The sequence below is a fragment of the Leptonychotes weddellii genome, chromosome 15, assembly GCF_054177405.1.
Source record: "Leptonychotes weddellii isolate Sample4059 chromosome 15, ASM5417740v2, whole genome shotgun sequence".
Classification (NCBI taxonomy): Eukaryota; Metazoa; Chordata; class Mammalia; order Carnivora; family Phocidae; genus Leptonychotes; species Leptonychotes weddellii.
Window position 1 is genome coordinate 7,118,176 of NC_138383.1, and position 23,226 is coordinate 7,141,401.

At 47.5% G+C, this 23,226-nt stretch overlaps 3 protein-coding genes and 1 pseudogene across 6 annotated transcripts in view; 3 read left to right on the forward strand and 1 right to left on the reverse strand.

Moving 5' to 3' along the window:
* The window catches only part of VCF1 (VCP nuclear cofactor family member 1), a 19,732-nt gene extending 9,270 nt beyond the window's left edge, over nt 1–10,462 (forward strand). The window contains exons 3-4 of one of the 2 annotated variants that reach the window (XM_081804593.1): nt 5,819–5,881; nt 8,080–10,462. In XM_081804593.1, coding sequence (XP_081660719.1) covers nt 5,819–5,881; nt 8,080–8,313 — 297 coding nt within the window. In that variant the 3' untranslated portion in view covers nt 8,314–10,462. The remainder of the gene's footprint in view (nt 1–5,818; nt 5,882–8,079) is intronic. The other variant, XM_081804594.1, reaches the window with a different exon arrangement.
* LOC115942329 (U4 spliceosomal RNA) lies at nt 5,255–5,385 on the forward strand (annotated as a pseudogene).
* COG1 (component of oligomeric golgi complex 1) lies at nt 9,323–22,186 on the reverse strand. The gene is made up of 14 exons (XM_081804582.1): nt 21,845–22,186; nt 19,323–19,567; nt 18,990–19,171; nt 18,677–18,847; nt 16,427–16,583; nt 15,507–15,717; nt 14,341–15,132; nt 13,382–13,528; nt 12,753–12,914; nt 11,861–11,988; nt 11,282–11,390; nt 10,729–10,838; nt 10,572–10,650; nt 9,323–9,512 (listed from the first exon to the last, which is right to left on the reverse strand). Exons 1-14 carry the CDS (start codon nt 22,166–22,168, stop codon nt 9,375–9,377), a joined length of 2,955 nt encoding a protein of 984 aa, XP_081660708.1. The 5' UTR covers nt 22,169–22,186; the 3' UTR covers nt 9,323–9,374.
* SLC39A11 (solute carrier family 39 member 11) overlaps nt 21,543–23,226 on the forward strand; it is a 265,991-nt gene continuing 264,307 nt past the window's right edge. The window contains exon 1 of one of the 3 annotated variants that reach the window (XM_081804588.1): nt 21,543–21,744. The gene's annotated coding sequence lies outside the window, so the exon portion shown is untranslated. The remainder of the gene's footprint in view (nt 21,745–23,226) is intronic. The other 2 variants (XM_081804587.1, XM_081804590.1) reach the window with 2 other exon arrangements.

The window sequence follows — 23,226 nt, forward strand, 5'->3', positions numbered from 1 at the left end:
ATGTCTGTTCATGTCTTCTGCCCATTTCTTGATTGGATTCTTTGTTCTTTGGGTGTTGAGTTTGATGAGTTCTTTATAGATTTTGGATACTAGCCCTTTATGTGATATGTCATTTGCAAATATCTTCTCCCATTCGGTCGGTTGTCTTTTGGTTTTGTTGACTGTTTCCTTTGCTTTGCAAAAGCTTTTTATCTTGATGAAGTCCCAATAGTTCATTTTTGCCCTTGCTTCCCTTGCCTTTGGCGATGTGTCTAGGAAGAAGTTGCTGCGGCTGAGGTCGAAGAGGTTGCTGCCTGTGTTCTCCTTTAGGATTTTGATGGACTCCTGTCTCACATTTCGGTCTTTGAACCATTTGGAGTCTATTTTTGTGTATCGTGTAAGGAAATGGTCCAGTTTCATTCTTCTGTATGTGACTGTCCAATTTTCCCAACACCATTTGTTGAAGAGACTGTCTTTTTTCCATTGGACATTCTTTCCTGCTTTGTCGAAGATTAGTTGACCATAGAGTTGAGGGTCCATTTCTGGGCTCTCTATTCTGTTCCATTGATCTATGTGCCTGTTTTTGTGCCAGTACCATACTGTCTTGATGATGACAGCTTTGTAATACAGCTTCAAGTCCAGAATTGTGACGCCGCCAGCTTTGCTTTTCTTTTTCAACATTCCTGAGACCATTTTAATTTTTCAGATCACTATGAAGTAACAAAGGGTGAGAGAATGTGGAGAAAAAACAGGAGTGGCTTACCTCGAGCAGCCTCTGCCTGTTTTTTTTTTTTTTCTGCTAGAAGGGGAAAGTTTTCATGTCATAACCCTAAAATTCCAAGGGTATTCTTAGTGTGATTGCAGAGACCTGACAAAAAAATAACCAGGGAACCCATGTATCATTACAGTTAGGGTTCTCTAAATCCATGTATCTTAACTGCTAAGAATTAGTTGAATATCAGGTGATTTTTTTTTAAATAGTGTGAATTTAGATGACAATGGGAATATTGAGTATAATCTTTTAAAAAGTCTATTAAGGCTCTTAGTTTTTTGCCCATTCTTTTTTTTTTTTTAAGATTTTATTTATTTATTTGACAGAGAGAGTGAGCAGGGGGGAGGGGCAGAGGCAGAGGGAGAAGCAGGCCCCCTGCTGAGTAGGGAGCCTGCTGTGGGGCTTGATCCCAGGATCCTGAGATCATGACCTGAGCCAAAGGCAGACGCTTAACCAACTGAGCCACCCAGGCGCTCCCAGTTTTTGCCCATTCTCATCTTCAGTCTGTTGTAGGGTAGTAGGTGTATCCTAAGAGACAGAACTGTTTTTGGTGAAACTATTAGGGTATGTGTTGTGTTTAAAAACTCTGTAGCAAATAAACTCTGAAATTACCTTCTAAAATGGTCCATTCAAAGTGGAGGAACAGGCCTTTCCAAAATTAGTCTGATTTTTAGCATATGTTTTAAGAAACTGTGCTCATGGTGTAAGTCCTTGAAGTGTTAGTAATACATCGCTTCAGCCCACAGCATAAAAAGCTGCACCAGGTGGTTTCTTATTGACACTGAATGTCAAGTTTGTTAAGAAATGAGTGTATGGGGCGCCTGGGTGGCTCAGTTGGTTAAGCGACTGCCTTCGGCTCAGGTCATGATCCCGGAGTCCCAGGATCGAGTCCCGCATCGGGCTCCCTACTCGGCAGGGAGTCTGCTTCTCCCTCTGACCCTCCCCCCTCTCCTGCTCTCTCTTTCTCTCTCTCAAATAAATAAATAAAATCTTTAAAAAAAAAAAAAAAGAAATGAGTGTATGTACACACGTTTTTCTACAGGTCAGGATTATTTTTTGGCCTGTTGGTTTTAAACAAAATGAAGTGATTGATCATAGAACATTTTAGTTCAGAAGGAATTTAAACCATTGTGCAGTCCTACTTCATCTTGTAAGGGAAACTGAAACATAGGTTGTTTACTCAGGGACACAGAAGAGTGACCACCTGCATTGTCTTTCCTTGCATAGTTAGAAGAGATTTTCATTAGCCCACTGAATTCGTTCGGAATCTTACGGCCTCGCTGATACTAGCGGACTTGGAGCTCTCTCAAATTGTTGGGCACTTTGGAAGCAGAGTTTTCCGTTAGATGCTCTGACAGACTTGGCTAGGGTCATCTCTTGCACTTACTCCAGACTCTGCCGCGGACGTAGACGGCACTTCATCATGACCCCAGGAAGGGCATGTGCGGTCGGGGAGCCGGAATTCTTGGGTCTTTTGAGGCTCGCATAAACGTAAAAGCACCAGTGAACGGGGGGCTGGAGGCGATGGGAAGCTGGGGTTTGAGAGAAAATGAGATACACTGCCAGTCTGCTTTTCTAATTAAGAAGAGAAAGCATCCAACTCTGGGTAATAGACACATATACTCTGGCTCTCCTTTTATGAAGCAGAGAGACTGTAATTAATCTTCCTACCTGGAGGGCTTTCTAAAGATTATTAGCAGGAATTGTCTTTAGAGTTGTTTTGTTTCGACCGTGGATATACACGGGCCCTCTCTTAAACTGACTTTACCCCCTGGGAAAATGGAACTGGGTATAGGCCGAGCCGAGGGGCCCAGAGTTCTTGACCTCTGCTGTGTAATTTGAGCCCTGTGGACTGAGAACATGAGTCCTTAACGTCCCTGTCCTCTGCGTCAGGATTTATATATACATGTGCTCTTCCTTTCTGCTGGGGGAAGTGTCCCTCCGCCTTTCTTTGTCTACTCTCCTTCCTTGTCGAGGCCCCTGAAAGCCTCCCAAGTATGCCTCCCTTCTCTTACAGTCTCCCCAGCGTGTCCCTTGGACACGAGCCCACGGAGGTGCCTGTCCCTTCCTCGAAGGTCTCTGCGCCGCCCAGCCCATCTGCAGGCTTTCTCCCCCTTTCCCAGCAGCTGGCCCATCCCTTCAGCCCGGCTGGCTGGTGTCCCACCTGCCTTCCCTCCTTCCCTCTCTGGATCTCGGTTTCCTTCCCAACACCCCTGAACCTTTGCTCAAGGCTCACCAGTGCTGTCTCCGTTTAGCAGATGCGCACTGAGCACCCAGTACTTGCCAGCTCAGTTGTCTCCTTCATTTCCTTTCTTCTGTCTCCCCTTGGGCTGTGACACATACCCTTGGATTCACATTGCTGTGGTCCTCCCGTGGGCCTGCTTTCCTGCCTGATGCGTAGAACCCTCACTCCTGTGTGATCTGAGCAGGGCTTAGGTGCAGACTTCAGAGCACTTGATCATTGAGCCATAACCTCTCCTGGATATTTTGTCGGACCGACTGTGCCTGGAGTAGCCCACTGCACCACACTATTAGCTTTACCTCCCCAAACACTCCTTCTTCTGATTTTGCTCCTACCGCGCTCCCAGTTTGTCACTTCCCGTTTACTAAAACTCTTCCTCAATCTTCTAGGCCCGGTTCAAATACTTTTCATTTCACGGTGGCTCTCCTAGTTCTCTCAGCCCCTGTTGCTAGATTCCCGTCCCCACAGTAGCAGTGGTGGGATGATCGGTCTCCATGGCTGGGTTGCCACCATATTCTTGGTTAAGCCCAACACATTCTTGCTGACTGATTAAGTCGCCCTAGTGAAAATGCCATCTTGTACACAGCGGGCAGATGAACATTTGTGTGGACAGTGGTTGGCCATCAGAACAGTCTGTGCATACTCAAGCCACGTTTTCCAGAGCCACGTGGGGCCCTGGCAGGTGCACTTTTTAAAAAGAGCGCACAGGTGATTCCTGAATAGACCGAATCGTGATAGTTCTCTTCTCTGTCCTTCCCCGGCATCCGCACTTACAGAGACACACTAGTACATTTCATGAGTGCTTAAGCTAACCTAGAGTCCTTGCTTTGCATGCACATCTTCTCCACAGGGACATGAGTTGCCTTGGTGTATTTAGAGAGATCCCTGTTGGTTGGAATTGGCATAAATTTAACTTTATTGTGCTTGTACACATGGATATGCAAGGGGTTTTTATTTCACAGAGTGTGGCCTTATTCTCTTTTGATTTGTAATGTAAATCTGTCTTGAAAATACCTGGGTCAGATGTCAGCATGAAGCCTAAACTGAAAATCCAGAGGAAAGAGAAGGAGCTTTGTAACTGCCCACTGGGACACAATGTCTCCTGAGTGGTCTCTCTGAGGTGCAGGGGATAGGGATGGGGTTCCTGTTTGAGGACTCTTTTATAGTCCCAAAGTCTGATAAAAGTATTCTTAAGAACAGTGCTAGTAACAAGGTAAACACTTCTGTTTTAGTTTGGCAGTTGTAATTTTTAAAACCGTGTACTATAAAGGAGTGCCCCCTCCCAAGCAATTTGATACTAAAAAGCTCCACTAAGTGGGGAAAATACAGTTTCTCTTTTCATCTTGTTTTTTTGTTTTATAACAAAACAGATTGACTTCTGTGCAGATTATAAAACATTGACGGAGACTTACTTTTTAGGGTTAGGAGGAAATAATGGTCTTTCCCTTGTCCCACAAAGTAGACCTCACGGGCAGTATTCAGACCAACAACACTAACTTCCCAACTTTTTGACTCTGTCCCATAGGAATGTTTTATTTTGTGACCCAGCACACACCAAATATATTCATGAGCAATAAAACAAGTTTCACAGAACGGTTATCCTTTTCATGTTCTGCTCTGTTTTCTTTTTCTATGCTGGCTGCTAATGGGTTTCCCCTCAGTTTCAAAACCCCTGGTTCATCCCTAGAGAGTGAGATACTCCTGAAAGCCTCCCTGGTAGTGAGAAGACTGGTTACGAGTGGCAGAAAATAGGAACCACAGCATCTTTGACAGAGATGTTTGCTTTTACACTTTGATGGCAGCAGTACTACATAGGTAATGTTTTGTAAATATTAAAATAACACCTAAGGGGCATTTACCCTGATTCCCAGGTTCTAGATAGGCTCTCGTTCATTAGTTTAAAAGTAGCATCGGCCCCCTCAATGCAAGTCCGTGTAACTGAAGCAGTTTTAGAGGTTCTTAAAGGAGATAAGCAAGTCTTCTGCACATCGTACTGACAAGATCAGTATAGTTTTTAAGTCTCCGTCTTGAAGTTAGAAGTACCTGAAGGTCTGTTTTGCAGCAACATTCTTTAGTTCCCTTACTTGTGATCAATTTTCTTTCCACAGAAATCTTTTTTGTAGAAGCTATATATACAAAAATATTATAAAAAAAATGGAAGGTCCAAATTCTAAATATTCTGGCATATATATATATATATATATATGTTCTTCCAGACTGTTTCTGGCGTACACATATGTCTGTACTAAAGAAGAACATTCAGCTTTGCGCAGTGTCAGTATCATAGCCAATGAGGTTTATCCGAGGCGCGATGACTGCTAATTGAAAACATTTAAAAAACCAGTTGGCATACTGTACATATGGTTTTGCAACCTGTAAAAAAACGTTGACGCCTTCTTTCTTGGTATATATATACATCTCTATCATTAGTGTTAATAGCTGAGTAGAATTTCATTGTTAAAATTATAATTCACGGAGTATATTTTATATGCACGTGTTATAACCAGTTTCCCTATTGCTAGACATGTAGGTGGTTCTCACTTTTTCACTATTATAAACAAGGCCACACTAAACATTTGTGTACCTGTCTTTATAAAATTGGTATAAACCATGTTTTTACATGAAGTTTCTAAAATGGACTAGAAATCACAGGTATGTCTTTTCACGGTATTGTACAAAAATCTTTTCTAACCTGTTTATTTTAAAGAACTTTTACCTTTTGTCAGAATAGTGTCATCTTTGCTATTATAGTGTGAAATAAATAAAATTTGAGATGGAAACTTGACTTACTAGAAACTGATTCTAGTTCTTGCCTTAATTTTCAGACAGTACCTGTAACGAAAAACAGTAAAGAAAACAGACTAAGAGGAAACAAAGCGTTCTGCGCGGTGGGTTTCTTATCTAGTGTAGTAGCTGACTCGTTAACTACTCACGACCTTACTAGGTGCAGGAGCGCCGCACATCTGGGCTGTTCCCCTCTAGGTTAGGAGAAGCTTTTATGGAAAACAATTTTTGGTTTTGAATTGTATTTGATTTCTTAAGTCTTGAAGTACATTTTAAAAAAAAAGATTTTTATTTATTTGAGAGAGAGCACCAGCAGGGAGAGGGAGCCCCACGTGGGGCTCGATCCCAGGACCCTGGGATCATGACCTGAGCCAAGGGCAGACGCTTCACCGACTGAGCTACCCAGGCGCCCCGGTCTTTAAATTTAATTGCTATTGCTGCTAACCCTGCCGTCTGACTCCATTCAGCCCATTATAATGCTTTTCATGTTTGTGTTTTTTGGTAGAAAGACAGGTTGTCTTTTACTATTTGTGGGCGTTGGGCTATGTAACCTGTTAAGTAGCTCCAGATGACCTATGGACCATGATGATCCTTCCTTTAAGTCTTTTTAAGAATGGATTATCGGGGTGCCTGGGTAGCTGAGTCATTAAGCGTCTGCCTTCGGCTCAGGTCATGATCCCAGGGTCCTGGGATCGAGCCCCGCGTCGGGCTCCCTGCTCCGCGGGGAGCCTGCTTCTCCCTCTCCCACTCCCCCTGCTTGTGTTCCCTCTCTCGCTGTGTCTCTCTCTGTCAAATAAATTAATAAAATCTTTAAAAAAAGAAAAAATGGATTAAGTTTCATGGACATTGCTTTCTTTGCTGTTTCAGATGTTTCTGTACATATTGTTAGGGGCAACTTTTACTCAAAAATGAATAAACTAGTATTTTAAAAAATCACTTCTAAAGTATCTATCTGGAAACATTATTTATATGTTTATTTTTATAGTAAAATACATAATAACCACATTGCAAGAATATTATAGTAAAAGGTAGGGGAAAAAAAGAAGCAACTTAATCCCTCCATTTTTATTTATTTATTTATTTAAAGATTTTATTTATTTATTTGACAGAGAGACACACAGCGAGAGCAGGAACACAAGCAGCGGGAGTGGGAGAGGGAGAAGCAGGCCTCCCCTCGAGGAGGGAGCCCGATGTGGGACTCGATCCCAGGACCCTGGGATCATGACCTGAGCCGAAGGCTGACGCTTAACAACTGAGTCACCCAGGCGCCCTAATCCCTCCATTTTTAACATAACTACTATGGCCAGATTTTTTTCCAGTCTTTTTTCTTACGTGTAGATTTTACATAGTTGTGTACAGACTTTGAAACAAATGTCTTTGTGTAAGGGAGCATGAATTAGATCAGAGGGTGAAGTTAAGAAAAGTATACACCAGGTTGTTAATTACTAGAATTCTAACTTTTCTCATGCATCGATTCTTTCCAGTGCGGTATTGGGTTGAGTTGTGAATGGAGGAAGGGTACTGCTCATTTATTTGAAGTGCAATACTTAAATTGTAACATACCGTAATTCTGAAATGGATTCTTACCATTGCCTTCCCTTTTGAGAACCCTAGTTCTTAGGGATCTCTGAGTAGCTTCTTCAAGACAACTAAGACACCAAATCATATTTGTTACATTAAAAAAAAATTAGGCACACTTGTGCACACATAGATCAAACTGCAAAATTGCTAATGTAACTTGATAAGAAGTATGTTGTACTCTTGCAAGATACGTGTTCTGCATTCAGAGAATACGATTTTGTGTCCATGAGGTGAGAACCACGAAATTGCACAGATTTTTAAAAACTTGTGGCCAGAAGCCATTTTATGTGTTAATGACACTTACACCCTGTACCCGTGATTGATACTTTCCCTTGGAGGCTGAGAACTTCCTCCTGTGATTATTTGGAAATTACTGGAATGAACGATGAAAGCAGGTAGAGAAGATGTGTAAAGGAATTAGGATGTAGTTGAAGGGCGTAGCGGTCGGAAGGCCTGAACCTAGACCCTGCCGCTCCTTGGGGAGGTGCTGGGGATCAGAATCCCGCTCAACCTCCCGTGGCAGTCATGAGCATAGAATGAAATGTCTCAGGTGAACGTACTTTGTAAAGTTGCAAAGCCCACTCACTGGACGTTCTGATGCCGGTCCTCCTCAAGCCAAATGGGGAGAACGCTCTTACGTGGGGTCTTGTAAATGAAACCACAGTGAAGTTCTTAAGAAAGCAAACTGCCTAATCGCGACCCTGTTTCTTTTCCCTTCCAGTCTTCAAGCAGCGACAGTGGCGGGAGCAGCGGCGGCAGCAGCATCAACAGCCCGGACCGGGCAAGCGGGCCGGAGAGCAGCTTGAACCATGTGGCGGCCGGCTCCGGCCCTAACACCCCTCAGCCTGTTCCCGAGCAGTCTGCACTGTGCCAGGGCCCTTACTTCCACATCAACCAGACCCTGAAGGAGGCCCACTTCCATAGCCTACAGCACCGAGGACGGCCTCCGACATGATGTGCCGCCAGTTTCTTGCCTTCTGTGAAGGGACAGCGCTGTGCAGATTTGATATTTCAACTTATGATGTTTTAAAAAATTGCACAAAAATATGCCTGTTGGCTTTTCAGTCTATATTTGAAATAACGGGTTGACAGGCAGTTGTTTACTTGTGGTTTTGCTGCACTATTGCAATTTCAAAGGGGCTTTGAAGCAATTTTTTATAGGATTCTTTTGAGGGTGGGTATCAAATCCATGTCGAGGTAATGGTATGAGGAAATCTCATCTGCGTGTTGAATCCATAGTTTGTCCAGTTCCGAATGATTTCCAAATCTGTCAACTAGAAATTCTACTTTATGTAAAAAGGCCTTTTAAAAATGCGGGATCTTCAATTTTTTAAATTCAATAAACTAGTAAAGAGTATCTAGTTTCCATGAAAAAACCTAAGTTGTTTTCCAAAATATAGAAAGCTTGATTCAGTCTTGCACTGAAATTAATTGCCATACTACCTCTTAGTATGTAGATGTCCTGTTGAAAGTACTCTCTCCTCTGTAACAGGAGAACAATCAGATCCAAGTTAGACTGTGTCAGTGAAGCAGCCTTGCTAACTGTCTTCTCTCTGTTATATATTTGTATTTCCAGAGAGAATGTCTTTCACACTTGTATACCCAGCTCACTTCCGCTACCGTTACTCCTCCAAAGCCTCCATCTCAGACTTAGTAGGAAACACGGCACAGTTCTGACAGTAGAGAAGTATGTAATGACCTTTGTCTCACTCATAGACTTGTTCTATCAGCAGCTTCCGTGATCTCGCCGGGAATCCGCCTTGGGGTTCAAGAATTAAGGCGCTGAGGAATGCTGACCGAGTATAAGCTATCTGAACTGCTGTCTAAAGTCACAAGTATTGTGAAACCGTTGGACAAGGATTCACTGTATGCTTAAAGGAACCCCTAACAGTAACTGGGGGCCCACATTCCACCGCTGAAACTGGAAAGACTGGTGGCTTAGAAACAAACAAGCAGACGCACCGTTAGCAGAAATGATGTAGTATTTATTTAGAGAGAGACGGATATGTTCCCGTGTTACTTAGTCATACTAGAGAGCCAACCTAGCTTGAATAACAAAGGCGTGGACGCGTCTTCTTCCTCACTGACCAGCTGTCGGAACAAGGAGCCAGGCTGCGTTGGGTCACCTGCTCGGGAGAGTGCCGGGGGGACAACCTGCCATGCATGTAGAGGAAAGTGCCTTAGAGTCTACCCAGACCCTCCTGCCTGCTCACACCCGCCACGGCACGCGGAGTCCGCACGGCACACACAAGCAGATCTCAGAAGCACGGATAGCTCTAGTCAGGGGACTCTGCCCTTTGTCAACACTGGCAAAAGACATAGGGGACAAGATGAGATCTTCTTATGGGACAGAACTAACATCTGAAGATGAGGACTATCCTAGGAAAAGGGTAAACATAGGTACCTCCTTTCCGCGGTCTGAGCCTCTCCTACGGACAGAACGTACAGATCAGTTACTTGAAGTAGAGATTCAGAGTCCCAGCCTGCGGAGGGGAGGGCCTGTGCGGGAGCTGTGCTTTTCACTGCCGCCTCCCATGATGCACAACCAGAGGTTTAAGAATTTTGGTCTTACTGGGTTTGATGGCAGGGAAGGTGGAAAGGACACGTTGCTAATATTTTGTCCACCAAGAAAGCAAACAGAACTAAATGCTGTAAGGAGACAAGCTGTTGGGGCTCAAGCACACACGTACACAACACAACTCAGAAATACCCAGGAGGACTCCTGCGGGCTTAATGGATGGCAGTCGACTGAAATAAAACGTGTATTAACAAGAAAATGTCAAACTTGAGGAAGCAAATTCCCTTTTATTTCCCACCCAACCAAGAAATGGAAGATGAAACCACCACCAGAACAAAAGTTTTTTTTCCAAACAAGTACAGTCGTCATGCTGGGTTAAGTGGTTAACTCTTCCACCCTACGAGTAACAAGAAATAGTCTCCGTCCTGTCCTGCTTGTTTTCTACAGCCTTGGCAGCCTGAGATAACGTTTCTATTATGAGGCTACTGGATAGTGTAAATGGGCATCTTTTAAAACTCCTCTCAGCTCAAGCTAGTGAAACCTTGTACTTCTATATTGCGCCGCCATTAAAAGCAGCATTAGTGCATTTTGTCATTTGGTTCTTTATCGGTTATTTAAAGGGGAGCTAACTGGGTGGTTTGGTGGCAGACGGGGACAGGATCCATCCGGGTGCACCCCCTGCTCTCTGCACTAACCTGGGCTTTTGTTTCGATGCTTCTGCTGGTTGATTTGGCCTTTCGGGTAGTTGTCATGCTCAGGGGAAGAAGTCCAAACCTCCAAGACCAGATGAAGAGTGTTAGTGGCATGAACAGGAAGCTCCGGGGCCCAGCAAAAGCATCTTAGAATCCTTACCTGATCTGACTCGACGCCAAGGGCAGTATGTTATGGGGTTCTTGGGAGTTGAATGTGCAGCTCCTGGGGGTGAAATGATTCTCTGTTCCAGTGACCAATCCAAATAGAACCTGGCAGACAGGAAACAGGGCACAATGACAGGCTGGGTTTGTCCCTGTCAGGTTAAAAGAGAAAATCCGTTTACTTGTTTCTCACCATCCTTTGGGGGAATGTTCCTTGCAGCGTGTTTATGCTTCAGAATTACCTTTTTCACTGCCCACAGGTCAGAATCTCAGAGTCACGGCGCTCTTTTGTTTTATTCCTCTTTCTGAGGCCTTGATAAAACCTTAATCCGTTAATCATCCTTATCTACAACTAGAGGGGTGCGATCACGGTTGCCTCCGGAGTGAGATTTTATCTAATCCTCTTTCGGCCCTTACAACTAAACTGAGCTATTTGCATCCCACCTTCCTCCCAACTGCCTCCTAGAGTATTAAGTGCTGGAGCGGGTTTACCTTGTCATTTGAGCCTGTGGCCCTGCGTTCACCCTGAGCACATTTCTCACATGACTTACAGAAGTTCGTTGCACCAGGCGATTAAGGTTGCTGTTGAGGTGTGGTGTGAAAACATCCAGGTCAAATGGGTCAATGAGTGCTTCCAGATAGTCAGCCACTTTCTCAATTCTGAAAAAGAATTATGATTATTCTCCACATTTTTTAGGTCAAAAACCAACCTTATGGCATTTCATTGCTAAAGAAACCCCAGATTTGGATTTATTCTTACTTGCTGGCTTGGTACCACTTGTCACTGCCCATGGTGCTTAAGTAATCCTCAAAGAGTTTTAACCAGCTAAGATTTCTGAGTGAAGTCCTTTCCTTCCTCATGTTGTCAGGGACAGCGCCAGAGGCTCAAATTAAACCCAAGATAGGTGGACTGAGAATTCTGAGAGTGGAATGAGATTCCACCTACCACACTTGACCATGGCATTTATCCAACAGGTGGCCATTATTGATCTAGCTGGTAATGTGAGCACTTCCTGGTTAAAGCTAACAGCTACTGCACAACGAGAGGCTACCTCTTGGTGGCTTTCCGGAAAGGCGCTGTGTGCCCTCGGCAGAGGCGGCACTGGGAGAGCCCGCTGGGGTGAGCATACCTGGAGTCCTGTTTGCTGCGGCCACTTTTCACCTCCTCACCCCGGGCTGTCAGAACAATGCTGAGATAACGCAGATCATAAAGCAGCTGCAGGGCCCGATTCTGGGTCATCGGGAAGGCACCTTCTTTCTGTAAACGAATGTCCCATCCCCACCCATGAAGGGAGAGGACTTGTTAAACAGCCTACTGTTTGGTTGAGATACAGCTTGTTGCTTCAGAAGCAGCACCTTGTATACTCAACAAGGACTGTTTGATGTCACAACAACGAGTTATATTCAAAACTTGGTCTTAACCAAACTAAAAACCTTCAAACAAAGGCCTCGGGTGCTGCAGACTGCCCTTTTAGAAGAAGAAAAGCTCCTCGCATGAAGGAGAGTCATTTTGAGGAAGCTCAGGAGACTTTCCTGAATTCTTTCCCAAATCAGGAGGTGGTCCTGTCTTAAATATGTCACTGATGAAATGGGAACACCCACCAAGGGCAAAACACTTCAGGGAAGGGGCAAGGGCGGTGGGGGGCTGGGAGACAGGAGCTCCCTCAGCCTCTGTGTGCCACATGCCGCCCTGGGCATACTCACCCCCCACTCCTCCCAAGCAGTTCTCCAAGGGACCACACTTGACCCCGGAGAAACTGAGAGAGCTTCGTGATTTGCCCAAAGCCGTAGCGCGCACGTGGCAGTGCTGGGGTCGGACGCCAGGCCTTTTTCCCTTCCTGCTGAACTGCCCTTTAGTGCAGACCCGCTTGACCCTCGAGAGGGGGCATGATGAACTCGCCACTACCACTTAGCCGGCACTGAGGGCAGACACTTGGCATCCTTGCTGGGAACTGCCCAAACCCGAGAAAAAAACCTCAGGTTTTTATTTCTGTTTTTAGTGGAAAAAATTCAAACACCTACCTTCACCTGTTTTCCTTCTGCAAGTTTCTCATAAGCAGCCACCACTTGGACCATACAGCTTCTCAGCATCTCCTGCAGCGTCACTTTTGGCAAAGCGTGGCCTCCAACCCGATTAATTTCCTGGCAGAGGCTAAACAGGAAGGACTGGACATACCAGGATGGCTAAGAGAACAAAGGATGTTGAGTCAGCGACTTGTGCCGACTGAGTGAGAAGTGGGTCCATATATCCTTACTAGGCTCATGCACCAGGACCTGGACCTCCCCAGGCAGCCCCTTCCAGCAGGCCAGTTAATAGATGAAAGTGACCATAGCTGTCACTGGTTTGGTGGCTGGGGGCTGACTTGGCAGGTGGCACTATGCGTTATGCTGTTTTCACTTTGGGGTGAGCAGCTCTCCAATGAGCAGAGCCCAGGCTGCATAGAAAACAATCATTAGCTGACTTCTCGAACAGTCTGCTACCTACTCGGCCCTATGTCTACTCTACCCCCATGGTAGAAAGTTATCAACACCAGTTTGGCTCTTCCTCGGAAGTTGTATGTTGGCTGATTTTCCTGTCTTTCTCCTCTCTGCAGAGTGGGCTGTTTGGCTCAGTCCAGCCCACAGGCACTCTCCTGGGGGCACCTGCTCACCTGTATAGGGAGTCGGATTGTGGACGTGACGCTGCTGCCAGACTCTGCTTCCTCTTGGATTTCTAGCTCATCCCAGCTGGTGGCTGTGGCCAGCACTGAGCCGGCGTCATCTAAAACTAATGACTGGGTGAATCCATGAGCCAAAACCTGGTAATAAAAAGCAAATATCCAATAGGCCACTTAGTTCCTTTAGAGAGTGTTTCAAACCACTTGAGTAATCTTGAGCCCAGCTTCTGCTACGTCGGTCACGTGCGGGGTGGCAAGTGGAAACGTCACTTTTCTCAGGCTAATTACCCATGTCAGCCACGGGAATTTTGTTGTAACTACCTTACAAACGTCCAGGGCCACCTCTTAAGACCCCAGGGGAGACCGTAGGGAATATGACATTCGGGTGGAAGAGCAGGAAATCTAGACCCTTGTCCAGGGAGGTCTTTCATTCTTATCAGACGGAAAGACAAAAACCCAGAGTTTGTGTCTATAAAATCTAGGCTAAACATTTGAATGGAAAAACTTTTACATTTGCGCTATCTCACTATCGCAGAGAAGTGAAAGTAACTGCATGAAACAAGAACTGTTACTCCCTTGCTATGAAAAGACCTCCCTGAGCATGTGATGTAATGAGCACTGGGTAGTCTATGACTGATGAATCACAGACCTGTACCTCTGAAACCAGTAATACATTATATGTTAATCAACTGAATTAAAGAAAACAAATGCAAAAAGAATAGACGTAGACCAGAAAGATATGCCTTGTTACAACTGACATTCTCACTAGTTTGATACTTACAAGTACATAATAGAGATATAAAACAAAATAAGTTTTATTAAATTTTTCTTGGAAAAAAAAAAAGACAGACAAGACAAGACCTCTCTGAGGTTGGCCAGCCTGGAACATGATGGAAAGGAGCCAGGATGGGGTTGCGTGGTGAGCACGGGCAGACTGTGTGCGTGTCACTCACCTTCACAACTGCTGAGCTCCAGACTTGGTAGCCCATCACGCTCTGCTGGAGGAGGAGTTCCTTAACTTCTTGCCATTTCGCCTGCATAGGAATTATTTCCTGCGCTTTCCCCTTTCCCTGTTTTTTCAGAGCCCTGGGATCCCTTGCTGGTCTCTCGGAGCTTCCCGACTTTCCCAAGATGCACTGCTTCAGGTGGGGACACAGTTCTCCCAGAGATTGGCAGAGTCTGGCCATGAAAAGGACTGAATGCAACTTGACACCACTGAGGAGATCCTGCTGCCCCTGCACAACCTGTTCGATGCTCTGCAGCTCTGCCCGGATGTGGTCTGTGATGTGCTTGATGCACGCCACCGAGTGAGTCTGCAGCGTCTCCTGCACAGTCCCGGCATCCGCATACCTGTCAAAGGCACGGCTCTGGGCTGGCACAGGGGAGACGTCCTTGGGCAGGGACGCGTCAGCAGAGGGAAGGTAAGCCAGGAGGTCATCCAGCTTCACCTTCAGTTTAGAATCTAGGGCAGAGCAGAAGTTCTGGACACAAGGGCTAACGGCCTGTGCTTTCATGGAGAGCCCACTGGCAGCAAAATGCCCCCGGTGCGCCACGCTGACCCAGGCGGCGTCGGGAGGCAGGTCTTGGGGGCTCTCGGACCAGAGGAAGAGAGACATGTTGTGCTCAAAGTGGAGGTGCTTATTTGAAGTGGAGTTGCTGGTGTTGCCCTCAAGCTCCTGCAGGGCTGAAATGAGCAGTTCCTTAGAGCTGGTGGAGATGGAGTCAAAGCCTTCTTTTGTCAGTGTCTGAAAGGAAGCGAGAGAAGAGTTCCAGTCAAGACTCCTGTCAGGAAATCTGAAAGCAACAACCCCAAGTGGCAGTCCATCCTGGCACTCTGCATGTTCTCCAGGATGCTCAGGAGGATGACATGGTGTTAGCAGAGAACAGAGTCGTCACTGATGGCCACAGACACGTTCCCGACCACGTGACAGAGGCCTGGTCTCTTTCTGCACCAGAGTCTGGATCTCTGCTCATGTCTAGGGCTCATTCTCCAGAAGAGCCATCCCTGGGTCAGTCAGGAGAGAAAGAGTACACTCAGGAGTGACAGAAGTCCCCCCAGACAGTCAAAAGACCATGCTAGGATTGGCCAGAAAACAACTGGACCATGTGATCTCCTCACCTGTAATCGGTCAAGGAACAGCTGCTGCATCAGATCCTCCCAGAACAAGAGAGGCTTCTCCAGAAGCCGCTGACATATCACATCCCAGCTGTGATTGGTGGATTCATTGGTAAGTAATTCCCACATGGCATCGCGGATCCCTGCGAGACCTCTCATGCTCTTCACGTACATAAGCAGGTTGGTGATCCCATTTTTAATGTCTTCATTACACCTGCAACAAAATCATTTCTCTTGGGCCTTATTAGATTCATGGTTTTCACACCTTTATTAAGAAAAACAGGGCAAGATGGTTAAGCATCTGCCTTCAGCTCAGGTCATGATCCCAGGGTCCTGGGATCGAGTCCCACATCAGGCTCCCTGCTCAGCGGGGAGCCTGCTTCTCCCTCTGCCTCTCTCTCTCTCTGTCTCTTATGAATAAATAAATAAAATCTTAAAAAAAAGAAAAACAGCAGCACTCCATTTGAAAACCTCTTACCTGGGTCCCAATATAAATATTTATATCTCTCGGAGTTTTTATAAATATGTATAAACAGCATTTCCGGCTACATGGGGGGGTGGGGCCTACCCTTGCCTCCCTGAGATATCTATCTGGAAGAAAGGCTAGAGCCCCCTAGAATGGCTTCAAAAACCACTGCACTAAATAAAAGCTTAGGAGTGGCAGAACTCTTACATAGAATTTTAAATCCTGTAGGTAGTATTTTGAAAGGCGAATTCCCTCTTGGTTCTCCCACAGTCGGGGCTAACCTGCCACGAAGGCAGTGACCAGTGGCTGAGCAAGTGCCTGGCATGACCCAGTGGGCAGCAGGCAGAGCATCATCCAGAAGATGAGGCTTCTCCCTTCTTCCTCAGTGGCCCTCATTGGCCCTGGTGTGGCTACACAGGTGGTCCCTGCCCACCTCAGGAAAGTTCTGGCTACTTACATGTGGATCCATTTCTGCAGCGTGTCTTTCAGGTACTCCTGGCTGATGGGCTGCGCCAGGGTTCGGAGAGCCGGCTGGAACTGGACGATGGACGCCGGCAGGTGTTTGAACCAGCTGCAGAGCTTCATCTCCTCTTGCAGAACGCCAGCACCCTTTCCTAAGAGAAGGCCAAGTGACAAGTAATCAGGGCCATCCTTTGAAAGGCATATTAAAAAATGGACCTAGAAGCAACCTCCAAAAATCATCTGGTCTTCTCCTGGGCAGGTCAGACTGGACCCCCGAGACAGGGGGAAGAGGAAAGTATAGACTGTACACCCATCGGGGAGCTGGCAGCTTCGTGCCAACTCTGGGCACCATGTTGGTAGAGAAGGCGAAGGACAGGGAGGAAGGGAGTGGGGGCGGGGCAGGGAGAGAAAGCAGTACTGAGCGCTGTGCGGCCCCCGACGTTGTCACAAAGTAAAAGGTGACAGTTTCCTTTTCCTCACCATCCTCTGACCAACCTGGAAGAGCTAAGGAAAGAATGAAAGACCACTCATCCTGATCGGTGAATTGTAGCTCTTCAGAGGTGACCTCCCAAGAAGGACACAGGCATCTGTGGGGCGACTCTGGGAGGCCCATTCACCGTGTTCTGTGCGTGAGCACCCTCCGGAGCTTGAAACACAGGGGTCCTTCTAAGGTCGCTTGCACTTGTTGTCCAGAGCCATGACACATTAGCCTGTACTCACCTTTCACGAGAGGGGTAAAGCATTAAGTGGAAGCACCTAGAAGAAAGCCAGGGCATAAGGGAGTGGCACCCTTGTTGAAAGATAAATAAGCCCAAGAAGGGGCTACATAGGGGCACCTGGGTGGCTCAGTCGTTAGGTGTCTGCCTTCGGCTCAGGTCATGATCCCAGGGTCCTGGGATCGAGCCCCGCATCGGGCTCCCTGCTCAGCGGGGAGCCTGCTTCTCCCTCTCCCACTCGCCCTGCTTGTGTTCCCTCTCTCGCTGTGTCTCTGTCAAATAAATAAATAAAATCTTAAAAAAAAAAAAAGAAGAGGCTACATCATACATCTCTCTCTCTGAAAATGACCAGGTGGCTGTCCCCACGTTCTACCTGTTTCTCTTCTACCTTTGGGACTGTGTCGTCTCCGCTTGACCCCTGAGTTCTGGAGTCCCCTGAGGCACAGTCCTCTGCCATCCTCTCTTCTTCCTGATGATGTCCCCCATCCCCATGGCTTCAGACAACAGCCACATGCACAGATGTGTGTCTCCAGCCAGACCTCTCACTGCTCTGTTCTGGACCCACAGTCACCTGCCCACTCCACATTCCCGTTCCAAGGGCTCAATCATCTCCAAAGCAATATTTTCAAGAGCGAACTCATTATCAGCCCTTTCAAACCAGCTGCTTTTCTAGTAAACCTGGACACCTCCTTCCTATACCCTCCCCACCAATACCAAATCCCCTGCTAAACAGATGTCCAAGTTGTCCAGTTAGCCCCCATTGTCTGCCACCTAGGTCATGATGACAGCCTCCCAAGTGAGCTCTCAGCATCCACTCCAGACCCCATGAAGATCCACTGCCACATAAAAGCCAATGGTATTTAATTCCAATTAGGATAAATGCTATTAAATAAAAGCACAGGATGTATGGGGACATATAACAGAAGGACGAACAAGCCTGGAAGGTCCTAGAAGACTATCCATTGTTCTCTGGATAAAGTCCAAACTCCCTAGCCTGGTCCGCACAGCTCTACATTATCTGGTCACATCCAATAGACTGGCCATATCTCTTCTCATGCTGCTCTTCCTCCACCCAATACCCCTTAGCCTCACCTGCTTGCTTTTAGTTTCTTAAATATACTAACATCTTCCTTGCCTCAAGACCTTTGCACATCCCATCCCCTTTGCCTGGAACTCTTTTCCTTGCCTTCCTCATCTGCCTAACTCTTACCGAATTTTCAGGTTTCAGTTTAAATATCATTCTCCAGGGAAAGCCTCACTGGTGAGTTCCCTCCTTTCAATCCTCCCAAGTCAACCTGTCCTTTGCCTTTATAGTAGTTGCCACTGTTGTTTTTCAATAGATATGTATGTATTTGTGAGTTCAGTATTTGTCTCTACCCTTAGACCATGACCTCCACGAAGGTGGGGTCCCTATTTGTCCAGGGCACTGCTGTATCCCCAGAGACCAGCACAATAGCAGGCAGGTGGCAGGTGCTCAGTAAGTAACAGCTGAATAACCTGAAAGTAAGAAAGGCTGGCTAAGAGCTCACCGGTAGGATGCTGGCCTGTGATGGTCTCCAGAGTTGAGAAGAGCAAGCCACACGGCAGGGATGGATCTGGCAGCTGACCTTCTGGTAAAGTGTAGAAAAGAGCATGAGCTTGGTTCAAAGTGGTGGCTAGCAGCTCCACTAATGAGCAAACCTGGGCCTTGATGCTGGCACCTACGAGAAGAAACCATCCTCCTGTAAACAGTTTCCTTTAGTAAAGTCAGAAACAAGAGAACACTCTAGGTGCTTCAGTCTCCCTCGGCTCCCCCTTCTCCATTCTCTTAAGGACCATATTTTGGAAAGAAGCCAAACCTACCATGGTGCGGCTGGTCGAGAAGTTTCTGAATAGCTGCCTTTCTGGCCAACAGGAAGTCTGTTAGGGCTTGGCGAGGAGAACTCTCTTCTAAGAGCATTATGGAGCACAGGGCCTCCGCTACAGCTTGGTCAGACACGGCTTGGCCTTTGAGCAGCATCTTACTTTCATGCAGAATAGTTGACCTAGAAAGATGATGACAAAGAGCAATGGGGAATTTTTTAACATCTTGGGAAGAAGAACCCTGGTACATCAGGATAAAAGACACATTCTGTAAACCGGTCAGGGTGAAGCGCAGCCATCCCTAGAGCAGATCTTTATGCTGGATCTACGTACCGGAAGTGGCTGGCTGCTGCGACCTGCCGGATGAGTATGGGGAATCGTGAGAGGACGGGGCTGAAGCGGGAACTAGAAGAATCCAGCTGGAGCAGGTTGTGAAGGTGGCAGCAGAGCAGGTAGAGCTGTGTGGCGTGGAGATACTGGGAGGCCTCCATCGAGCTCCAGATCTTCTCGGGAATTTCTAAGAGTAGCTTGATCTGGGCAGCCATGCTGTAGAACTTCTCCTGGGATGGCTGCTGGGGCTGCAGGGAAAGGCACGGAACGAATGCAGAACCACTGCAAGCTCAGTGTCTGGCAGGCTTGGGGAGAAATGTGGGGGTACTGCAGGGTACAAAGCTTTTATTATGCCCGATTTGATGCCACTTGGCAAGGTTTCCAAGTTAGGTGTAGTGGGATGCCTGGAGTCAGGAGCGCTGGACAGCCCCACTGGATTGTCCTCCCAGTCATATGGAGATGCAAACTTAATCTGGTCATCTCAGTCTGGTTATCTATGACCCTTGAGATGTCTCCACAGCATGGAGCCCTACGGACCACCACTCAAGTGAGCTTTCTTCTTCCCTGTTCTGATGTTCAGCATCCCTACATTTGCACCTGTTTCTTTGAGTGCCTGATGGACTTCTTTGTTACTCGTCCATCAGATCTTCATCTGGTGCAGTCCTCACGCCTCTCCCCATCTCAGTCCACCCTCCTACTCCCAGACTCCTACCCTCCAGCATCACCTCTTAGCAGAACACCACTCCCACCTCTTTTTTAGTCCTCACCACTCCCGAGTCCCACTGGAGCCTTTTCTGCTGTTGCCCTGCTAAGCTTCTCTGCCATTCCATAATCAGTATGTTCAAAACTAAATTCATCTCCCTACCAAAAATTTTAGTCATCTGACCTCTATATGTATCTTAGCATACCACCACTCTGCTCCCAAGTTCCCAGGAGATTCATATCCTTCCCATGGTTCTGATCTGGAGACATGAGGATGGGGAAGAAGGGTACTACAGGTGTCTAGTGGGTTGAGGCCAGGGATGCTTATAAACATCCTATAATGCACAGGGCAGTCTCTACAACAAAGAATGATCCAGCCCCAAATGTCAAAAGCACCAAGGTTGAGAACTCCTGCTTTAATTGAACTGATTACCTGTTTTTAATTGTCTTTTCATACTCCAGATCCATATTCCAAATCTCATCTGTCATGAAGGCCCCTCCTTACTGAGAAGGACTCAAGCCTGAAGTGACTTCCTTCAGAAATCTTATGGTAAATGTACGTATTTTGGAATCAATCACACATTATCCTAAAATGCTTTCTACTGTTATTCTGAATTATTCACATTTTTCTCATCAACTTTCCATGGATTTAATTCCTTGACTAGACTGTAAGCTCCTTCAGAGCAGGAATTAGGGGGCTTCTGTTTCTTTGTGCCTGAACACACAGAGGGCACTCAAATTTTTGTGGGTCTGACTGAGAATAAATCAGATATAACGAGTATAAAAAATACATACATTTCTAAAGTCAGGCATGGTACAAGTTAGCTTTTTAATAAACCATGAAGCAAGACTCAGTTATAGGAAAGGCTGGCCACCTAGGAGGAGGCAGGTATAAATGCACAGCTTACAGAGGAGAGGGATGAGGTCTCTCATTTCAACAAGTATTTCCAATCTTCTGTGGTTGTGTTGTGTGAGCCCTGCCTACTAATCCGGATTCTTCTAAAACACAGGTTGTATTAAAAAGTTACAAACGGGAGCTAAATTGTACTTTTGCAAGTTCTTCCATGTCCTATAAGGTTCTTCCCCGGGGTCGTTAAGAACAAATTCCAGGTTTACCTTTCTCATCCTCCCTACCCGTTCACTTAGTCATCCCCTTCTTTAGGAATGCAAAATGCTGCTCCAGTATTAGGATGTATTTAGGGCTGAATCCTTCCACACCAGGTCTAATCATTAGGGTTTGGAGGAAAAAAACAGGATAACTTGATTAGAATAACCTTAGTTGCCTAAAATGAACTGTTCCGCTATTGAAAGAAGGGGGCTTGATGGCTGGTACTGTCATTCAACAACTCCACCAAAGGTAGAAGAGCTCTTTGGGTTTGTGGAGGTTATTCTTGGGACTGGCGTGGGGAAAAGACTGGGATGAGGAATGAACGATATGAGGGGAAGGTGTTAAAATAAGGGAGAAATGTGTTCTAAGAATGTCAGGAAACGTTATACAGGCAATGAGCCGAACTGTCTAGCGAGAGACCCCTGGCGTTTTCATCTAAACTTAGGAGAGCCCAGCGAAGCCACGAGAGAGGTGAGGGAGTCAGGGCCCGGAAGTCAGGGAAGGCTCCTGAAGGGAGCTGCTGAACGACGGGTCAGCAGCCAGCGAAAGGACCGCCGGCGCCCTCCCCCGAGGAAGGGAGTCCAGAAATTGGCGGCAGGCTCTTCCCTGAGGCAGGTGAGGCTCGCGCCGGGGGGCGAGGACTGACCGGCGGCCGCGGGAGGGCCGGGGGCGGGTCCCACCGGGGGTGGGGCGGGACCGGGAGTGCGGGGCTGACCTGCGGGTCCCGTGGCGGCCGGGGGGCGGCCGAGCCGGCGAGGCGGAGCCGGGCGCAGTACTGGTCGGTGGCCTTCACGGCGTCCACCAGCCCCTCGGCGCAGCGGCGCATCTGGCCGATGGTGTCGGCCGCCTCGATCAGGTCGCGGTACCGCTCGCCCACCATTTGCCGCAGCTCCTCTTTCTTGTGCTCGATCTCGGCCCGAACCTGGCGCTCCAACCCGCGGATTTCCTCCGCTCCATGTGTCTCGAAAAGCGCCCCGGGGTCGCGCAGATCCAGCCGCTTCAGCGCGGGGGAGGCGGCCGTGGCTGCCATGGCTGCCATGATGGACCCGTCAGGGTCCCGACGGGTCACTTCCGCCCGGAGGCCCGCCCGGCGGCCATGTTGGGGGGCGGGGCCACTTCCGCCCCGCTGCCGGCCATGCTTGTTCGGGGCTCATCCGGGCGGCCCAGGGGCGGGGCCGGGATGGGATGGGCGGTGGTTTTGTTGTTGCTGTTGTTGTTGTTGTTGTTGTTTTTTAAACTCAGGCGGGGCGGGTGGGGTAGATCGCTGGGGTTGGCGGTCTGCGCGCGCAGCGTCGCGGGCATCCAAAGTCCCGCCCAGTGCGGGTGCAGCCTCGCGGCGTCCGAGCCCTGCGCCCGCGGTGCGACTGCGCCGTCTGCTCGGGACGCCCGAGGGCCCCGCACGGCTCGACCACTTCGCTCGTTGCGGCGCCTGCTGGCACCGGGCGTGCAGCCTTGTGTGGCATCGTTGTTATCGTTGTTTTCTGGGCCCATGACCGAATGCGGTGCCCGGGGTGGAGTTGGGGTCCGTTCGTGTTTATGGGCGAGAGCAACTTCGCAGTTGTTCCTGACTGGCTCTTCCCTAAGGCGCGCGTCCGCTCGTTTTGCTTCGGTTTTTCTTTTGATGTCCATCAGTTCGTTGGGGCTTTCGTTATTTCAAGCGCGTATTTTTATCACAAAGGATGCACTTTCACCCGCGTGGGGTGGAGGGTGGTGGACCTAGAGGAAGGGGCGCAGTGCCTGAGAAACAGCGCCTGGGAGTGCGGGGCAGGGAGAGTGGGGCTTGTTTCTTCTACGTACTTCCAAGACCCTTCGTTTTAAAAAACCGTTTATTATGGAAGAGTTCATACTCAAACTAACATGGAGAGGATGGTGTAATGTGCCCACCCTCCAGGTTTAACACTAACCCATGGTCAGCCATCTCTGTATCCCTACCCTCTTCCTCTCCTACCCACTGCCTCTGTTATTTTGAGGCAAATCCCAAACAGCAATGATTTCAATTTGTAAATCAAACCATCCATTTGTACCTCACAATAGCCCTGCATTTTACAGATGGGTAACCTGGAACCCCGACGGGCAAAAGCGTTTACTCAGTAATAG